The sequence below is a fragment of the Crocodylus porosus genome, unplaced genomic scaffold (assembly GCF_001723895.1).
Source record: "Crocodylus porosus isolate Cpor-Errol unplaced genomic scaffold, CroPor_comp1, whole genome shotgun sequence".
In the NCBI taxonomy this organism is placed as follows: Eukaryota; Metazoa; Chordata; order Crocodylia; family Crocodylidae; genus Crocodylus; species Crocodylus porosus.
This window is the reverse complement of record NW_017728906.1, coordinates 43860932-43869443: the sequence shown is the minus strand read 5'-3', so window position 1 is coordinate 43869443 and position 8512 is coordinate 43860932. Positions and strand designations below refer to the sequence as shown.

Genomic DNA, 8512 nt, shown 5'->3' with positions numbered 1-8512 from the left:
TCCGCAATTCAAAAAGGATGTGGAGAAGCTTGAGAGAGTCCAGAGGAGAGCCACGTGCATGATCAGAGGTCAGGAAAACAGATCTTATGATGATAGGCTGAGAGCCATGGGACTCTTCAGCCTGGAAAAGTGCAGGCTCAGAGGTGATCTGGTGGTCACCTATAAGTTTATCAAGGGTGCTCATCAGGTTCTGGGGGAATGTCTGTTCACCAGAGCTCCCCAAGGGATGACAAGACTGAATGGTCACAAACTCCGCTGCGACCGATTTCAGGCTGGACATAAGAAAGAACTTCTTTACTGTCCGAGCCCGCAAGGTTTGGAATAGACTGCCACCAGAGGTGGTTCAAGGACCTACTTTGAACGCCTTCAAGATGCACTTGAATGCTTACCTTGCTGGGATCCTATGATCCCTGTTGACTTCCTGCCCCTGGGGCAGGGGGCTAGACTTGATGATTCTCTGGGGTCCCTTCCAGCCCAAATGTCTATGAAATCTGTGAAATCTGCAGCACTGATAGGGGTTACTGTGGGGAATTTTGGGGTGGCTGTAGCCCACCAGCACTGCCCTTCCCCTCTCCCACCTGCTCTGAGTGCAGCCCTGGTCCAGCTCTTCTTCTGGTAAGAGGCTGGTGCGGCCCACGAGCCTACAATGGGCAGCTTGCCCTTGCACTGTGCTCAAATCCAGGGGGGCACATGCCCCCATTCCTCTCCCAGGGGTACGCACAGTGGTGGGGCGTCACCTCCCCCTGTGTCCCCTGGACGAGCCACCTGTGGCTTTGTCCTGCTCCTGGCCCCGACTGGGCAGTGCCTACCCCTGCCCCACTCCCTTGCTGTGGGGGGCCTCAACCTACCCTGCCCCGCCTCCCTACCACCTCTTCCCTCCCTCACAGACTTACCTGCAGGGCACTGCTCTAAGCTGCCAGGCTACATCCCTGTAAATTGTGTATTGCATTGGTATCTGCCAGTATTGCTGGTTAATAATCAGCCATTGGTACTGGTCAAGAAAATCTTTATCAGTGCACTCCTACCCGTTATGTTTACGTGAACCTGTAGTGATACAAGTGAGCTAGGTCACCCTAACTTTGACCCTTGAAACAGGGTCAGAGTTCAAGCAGTTTTGATACTAGCTACTATTGTGTTGCTATAAAATCATGCAGAGGTAATAGCTGTATTGTTAATAGCTTGTATCTGTATCATTTGATATCCATACAGTTTTTATACTTGTCTATCCCCTGATATTCTTAGCATTTATCTAGCACACTATAAACTTTGATCTGTAGTATTCTGATTTTGCTCAGGGAATGTCACCATACTTACTGCTACGCTTTGGTAAAAAGGAGCTGGATCATCTGCAGCAATTAACGGAAATGTTCCGAGCAAACCAGAGCTCAGCTCTACTGTAATATACTATGCTTTGTCCCCAAAGCATAGTATGCATCGTTGTGATTAAATAAATTTTACCCTTTGCTTTGACTTACCTTGTTTTGCCCAGTTTAAATAAAAAAGCGTGTTACTTTAGTGCCATTATTGTAATAATCGTTTAACAACATGGAAAATTGTTATAGACTTCCCTAGCCACAAGGAGGAGGCACACAACCAAATATTTCAAATGGATTCTTCACACTGCATCTAAGATATGCTCATCCTTAATGTAAATGGCTGCTTTTAACTCCTACATATTTAATTTCTTTAAATTCTTTTTACAGGTATGGAGAAAAGAGAGCAAGAACTAGAGCAGCTCAGAATGGATTGTAAACACTTCAAAGCCCGTCTGGAAACAGCCCAGGCAGATTGCATGAGGGAGAAGAAGGTACATTTGTTCACAAAAAAGGGTTGTATCTATACTTGAATTTTAGTAGAAGGTCCAGGGAAATTAAGTTTACTCTTCTAAGATAAAATCCATTTTCGTTTTATAGATTCTGTACAACATTAAAAACTTCTTGACCTTGTCTTTGTCTAACCAAGTAAATGTTTAATTGTACACAAAAAGGTTCAACTGTTAATTTTTTTCTTTGTAAGGTTGTTCTAGAAAAGAAAGGCGCGTATTCTAAGAATACCAATGTATAATGTGATTTTAATATTCGTGATTATTCAAAGCTGACCTCTTAAAGGCAAACCATCTATGCCAAAATCACGCTTTGGTCTGGTTTTCTTTCCCTTTTGCTATTTTGCATATTTCTAAAATAACTTTTATTTCTGGTTTTCAGACATAAAATAATAGTTGTACTGCTGTAATGAATTAACTGTTTCCCGACTAGGTATGAATGTATATCATAGTCTAAGTCAGTAGGAGCAAACCTTTTAGTGGACGTGTAACAAATTAACCTTCTGCTCTCCCCAGGTGCCACTCCAATCCCCTTCCTCTGCCCAATCTACTGCTCTGTTTTCTGCTTCTTGTCCTGTACTCCTTGCCTGATCTCCTGCTTTGAGGTCTGCTACCTGCTCTATTTGCTGCTCAGCTGCCTGTTCCTATCCTGATCAGCGGTGTGTCACACACACAGGCTGCCAATGCCACAGATTGGCCACCCTTATCTAAGTAAAGGTCAGAAGTCTGTCATGGGCCTATCAACTTATCAAGCTTGTGTTGATGCCAGTTTTTGTAGCCAGCATGGCACAAGGAAGTGATGTGACCTAGGATCATGTCCAGCTGCTTTTTGACCCCCTAGCCTGTGTGACAGGTACATCTTTAGAGCTGGGTTGGCTATGGATCAGTCTTAACTATGGTTCAATTTATAAATTGATGCCTTACCCGCTCTACCATTGTGTCCCATAATCTGTACTGTCTCCAACATAATTAGTGAGCCTGCATGCTGTGTAAACTGCATGTCAGCAACAACAGAACACATTTAGCTTAGCTTTCCCTTGGGATGTGAATGTCCTGCTTGTTTGTTTTTCTTTTGTATTATTTAGTTAGAATCCAGCTTAATGCAAATCATTGTGGACCTGTGTCAAAGTGTACTTTGTATCAAGATGAAAAAAGGCTGCTTGGATGTTCTCCAAAGCTGTTAAATTATCTTTTGAGACAGCTGACATCTAGAGCTGTTTGAAGGAATTATCCCCTTTGAATTTAATGTTTCATTTCATTTTCAAACTGGATAATATATAGAGCCTTGTAAGGGCATTTCAGTGTACACAGTGAAACCACATGCCACAGTTGCTGAGCATAGTGTATGTGTTTCTTAGAATGTGTACAGATGTACACTCTCCAGGATAAACTCTTCTGGGAGTGGTTTAACCCTGGTTGTTCTCAGGTTTTTTTATCCTTTGGGAGCAATTTTTACTCTGGGAGAAAAACCTTGAACACCTGTATCCTTGTGGTTTTACCTGGGAGAGCAGTGATTTTTCCCAGTAGAAAGTGAATGTCTGGGAGGGTGTTGGGGCTAGCTCTGGACCCCCCCCGGAGCTGGCCTAGTACTGCAGTACCTCCAGGCCCAGTGCTAGTTCCCTCTGGAGGGAATACCCACTGTTTGTTTTTTAAAGGTAAAAAAAATCCAAAAGGTTCCCATCATCACGTTGGCCAAATATGTGCCATGTGTTTTATAGTTATGCTCAGTGTTGGCTGTGTTTAATGAGCTTCATAGTTGGTTTAATTTTCTGAGCTCATGCTGTTTTTGGCAGCAGTTTAATTATAGACAGTGTATTTTGTATTTTCTTGTATGTTATTATAAGATGAGGGGCTTTTTGCCCCTGTGGGAATTGGAGGGAAAAAAACCTCAACTTGTGTTCATGTAAATACAGTACTCCATAATAGTTCCATATATGGACACTCTTGTTCTGAAATAATTGTCCCTAGGGAGTGCAAGTCTGGAATAGGTGTTGCAGGATAGCTTGTTCCCCAGTAAGTATTCCATTGTATTTTCCCATGTAAATAAGTCCTCAGTGGTGTAAGCAGTGGAGTGGAAATATCTGTGTTAAAGCTTCTGATTTAAATCTTGACAGAGACGATTTAACTCTTGTTCATAAAAACACGACAAACTGAATACCAGACAACTTACTGTGTAAGGTTTCTCCTGAATGAGACTTTCTATAAAACGTGATCTATTTAATAAGAGCAGGCATTTTTCTTGGTGTTTTTAGCCCAGTGGTGGTCAAGCTTCTGGCCTGAGGGCCAAAGTAGTGTGGGACCGAGCCAAGGAGATCCCATGCGTGGGGTCAGTCTGGAGGCTAGTGCGCGGTTCCCCGTTAGTCTGGTTATTTGGCAATGGGGGAGTTGTAGCAAGTAACGCTACCACCACCCCTCTCCCACTAATGGAGGTGGCAACACTGTATCTCTGCCACCAATTTTTGGATGTGTGGGGAGCCCCATGGAATGGATTTGGTCCACAGACTGTATTGAGCACCACTGACTTAGCCAAAGCTTTCCCTTCCATTTTCAGTTTTATGGAATCCGTACTGATAGTCTGTGCTGCATTTTCAAAAGTAGGTTGTCTTGCAGTAGTCCTTTGGGATCTTTAGCATGAAAACAAATGTGTATCTCTGCATGTTATTATGAGAGAGAATATTTTTTTACAGTGTTAAAGAAAACACACTTTTAGTTGACATAGGTAATGATGCTTTCATAGTAGTGCTGATGCTGGAGCTTTGGGGACAAAATTATCAGCTTGAGGCATTCTCAGGAATGCACTGAATTGTTTTCTGTATGTTTATCAAGCTGTCTGAAAACAGTGACTCATTGGTATGGATGCAAGAGAGAAAATAGGCTTCCTGGATAGGTAATACTCTTCTCTTGGTCAATAATGAATCATCATTTTTCATTCTAAAGTTTCCTTGGAATCCTCTATAGCCTGTTTAGGGAATTTAAGAAGCTCTCTGAGCTAAATAAGAAACATAAACGTCACATTTAGTTCACTGTTCTTTTCTTATCCGTCATCCCGTAATTGCGTAGTTCAGTACTGTTACAGTCATGAAGTTTGACCCTACCCTGAGATATTTTCACTGAATAACATAGTAACTATTCAGTGACCTAAACCTATTGTACAGTTGCTTCTTTCCAAGTTATTTGCTGTTTCTGCAGATCTGATTAGTCCCCCCCAATCTTTTAAATGTCATTTCTGGTTTTCCCTACTTCATTTGTTTGTTGTTATGGCAATTTAACAGTTTGAAGTACTTGCTGTGGCTTTGCTCTTGGATTTGTATTATTTAGTTGTGACATCTCTGAAGTTGTGTGTCTTACTACTGAGTATCAGCACCTAGGTGGAAAATTTAAGCATGGAATGAAGACTGTACAAAAAAAGAAAAAGATGGGAGGAAGGTTAAGTATACCTGAGTAGAATGAAAAGTGTGCTGATGAAGAGTAGTAGCTGAACAGTTGATGAGTCTGGTTGAACTTAGCCATTTTGTTCTTAAAATTACAGCAGGCTCCATTTTAAAATGAACTTGGTTTTCATGGTAGTTTAAAAATGATGAAGCTGTGATGGTCCAGGAATCAACAAGAGGCAAGGATGTCTTAGGGTTATATCTTTTATTGGACCAACTGCTTCATTGGTATGGAGTTAGGCAAGCTTTTGAATGCAAGGCGTTCTTTATTAGGTATGATCAGTACAAGCTAAACATGGTGTAGTAAAAAAAAAAATTTAATTGAAGAGGGCCAGAAGCAGGATCTACTACTTCCTGGTCCTAGTCATGTGGTCTAACCATTGGGCTATTAGGCTAAGATGTGGGTGTGCTCTCCTCTTGCAAATAAAATTTCAGGAATTTAAGTGAGATTTGCCCAGAATTCATGTGCTTTCCTGGGCAGATTAGGATTGCAAGAGAGTGTAAAGGGCTAAGGTAGGCATACAGGGTATTTCTTGAACCTGCACAGCAGGACAGGTCTAGACGTGTAGAGTGGGTTAAGATTTAAAATTTGCCACTTAATTTTAGTGCTGGAATAGGATCAGGACTTTAAATGTCCAAGTAACACTTAAACACATTTTAGGCAGAATAGGACATGGCACTAAATCTTCCAGAATTTTTGAACCTACGACTACAAAAATTATGATACAGACCTCTAATGTCATTAGATTTTCAGTAAAATCGTGAAGATACATTTTATTCATGTGAGTTTGGGTCTGTTTTCTATTCCAGCACGTCATAAAAACATCCTGCTCACTTCATTCCCTTTGCGCGTGTCAAGTTAGCAGGATGGGATATCATGGATTGCAGAGGGCGGGGACAAGACAGTTGTCTTGTGATGTGTTTGAAAATGAGGACCCCAAATAAGAGAGGGGTAGATGACACCTGACATGGAGTACATGTTCCCTTCTTTTCACCCTTGATTTGGCATTCTTTCTTGTGCCTGACTGTCTGTTTCTGCTTCCCAAGGTACTCTCAAGTAGCTGTTCCATTGATGGGTGCAGTGCATATCCTCACACATCCATCTCCCTGACAAATTTCAGCTCTTGGGATCCCAGTACCAATCCTACCTCCTCATCATGGCCTAGTTGCTACAGATGCAGAGATTAGACTGAGATTGCACCAGTCTTCCCTTCTCTCCACAGACTCCAGCAGTAATCCCCACACCTTTCAACCAGGGCATGATTTCAGACTAAATGAGATCTGAAACCATCTGCTGCTCATAGCCCCCTTTGTGCCAGGTTTCATCTGGTTGAGAGAAATGCTTGCAGATCCAAAATACTGCCACACTTCATTGAATTTTGTTTTTCAAGGTCTTTGTTCTGTGTTGCTGATTGCAGAGTGAATGAAGCATGAAACCAGTGAGTTCCATCAAAGGCAGCCAGCTATATAGTAAAACAGCTATTTGCATCCAAGGTTCTGTGCTCCTAAATTTGGAGGCCCCTGCATTTCTCAGGCCTAGAACTTAATCTGCCCCTGTGTCAGGGAAATCTTATCTCTTACTACTTAATGACAAGCTACACGTCTTTTTTCTATCTAGGGCATTTATCCTGGATCTTAAGCAACTTTATCACAAATGCCTGAGATACACGATATAGTTGTGAAGCTATAAAAGTTGGCTTGCTAAAATGCATCTTTCAGTGAGAGGGAGAGTTATTATGTAGTAGGAGCTGTTTTACCATTCCAGTCAGTCTTCCTGCCTCTAAGATCTCCCTGTCTCAGCTATTCCAGTCTTAGTGGATTACTAGCAATTATGGTTCAGGTCTTTTACTGTTACACGGGCTATGTAGGACAGGGCAGGCTCCTAACTCCTGCTGACCTCTCAGTGTGCACAACCTCATTACTCAGGACTGTTCTGTAACTCATCAGAACTATTTTGAATGTGCTTCCCTCATTGAATGGCTGCAATGTACTAGGGATGATCTGAAATGGAATTTGATATCAATCTCCCCAACTCTTCTTATATTAATTTCAGGAGAAGCTAACTCTTCGACAGCAGCTGAATGAGGAAAAACAGCAACTACTGCAGCAGGCAGAGTATTGTACAGGAATGGGAGCAGCAGTATGTACTTTGTTATGGGGCGTCTCTAGCAGTGAAGAAGCAGTTAGAAACATTCTAGGAGGAGTAAGTTGAGTAGATATGTAAATCTTGGGCATAATGTCTGATTAAGCATTCTGGATAAGGGGCATGCTCCAAACAGCACCTGGACATGCAGGTATATTTCATGACTTGAACATAAGACAAAATCATCTTTTGGAACTAAATACACAGATGCTAACTTTTTTGTTTGTAAATTAAACACAAGCAGCTCTGCAAATAACAATGTACCTTTGATACTGTTCTGGGCATGAGCAAGTTCTGTAATAGGTTTCATCTTCATTTTGTCTCCAATGGGGCAAGCAGCTAGATATGTTGTACTGAATGAAAAGGGGGAAGGCTAGATTCTATTCCACCCAAAAGGTGTCTAGGAAGTGTAATTTTATTTTCTTCCAAGTCATGAAAATATATGAATGCATCTACTTTTGTACTATCCTGTCTTCTCACCCATCAGATTGAGTCATAAAAAGGCAGCAAGGAGGGGGACCCACTCACTTTTTTCACTGAAAGTTTTTCAGGGACCGTAGCAGAATACAATAGAATCTCACACTAGGCACTTAAGTCCACCTTTGTGTCTAAAAGATTGTATGGGATGGAATCCATGCAATATTTTTCAAGGACCTCTTTAAGGTCAGGATCTCCAAGTCAGTTCTGGGTGTGTTCCTGATTCTGTGTTTCTTAAACCTTGATGCATTTCCTCCAGCTTTGATACTAACAATGATATGCAGGAAGCTAAAGCAGAACTCAGCCAAGATAGATATAATAGCCCCAGACTGGCTTAGAAATCTGTGTGTTCAATCAGTGATAAGGTTCACTCTGCATCTAGGTATAATATCAGTCATGCCCAAGTCCTGCATCGCAAGCCATACACTTTTCATCTGTGTGTACAGATGTTACAACATTGCTTGGCAACATTGGAAAGAGCATACTTGTTGGAAGTCCAAGAAATCTTCATTCATAGAAACATACCAAGAACATAAATTCCACAGCTGCATCTAATGTGTCTGTTATTGCCAGAATTCCATTGATGAAGGAACTGAGGCAGTTGGCATGGCCCTACTCTTTATTTCCTCCTTGGAGGGC

The 8512-nt window shown here is 41.8% G+C and overlaps 1 protein-coding gene across 1 annotated transcript in view; it reads left to right on the top strand.

Moving 5' to 3' along the window:
* HSF2BP (heat shock transcription factor 2 binding protein) overlaps positions 1-8512 on the top strand; it is a 50523-nt gene that overhangs the window by 7179 nt on the left and 34832 nt on the right. The window contains exons 2-3 of the mRNA XM_019557115.1: positions 1704-1807; positions 7307-7456. Coding sequence (XP_019412660.1) covers positions 1704-1807; positions 7307-7456 — 254 coding nt within the window. The remainder of the gene's footprint in view (positions 1-1703; positions 1808-7306; positions 7457-8512) is intronic.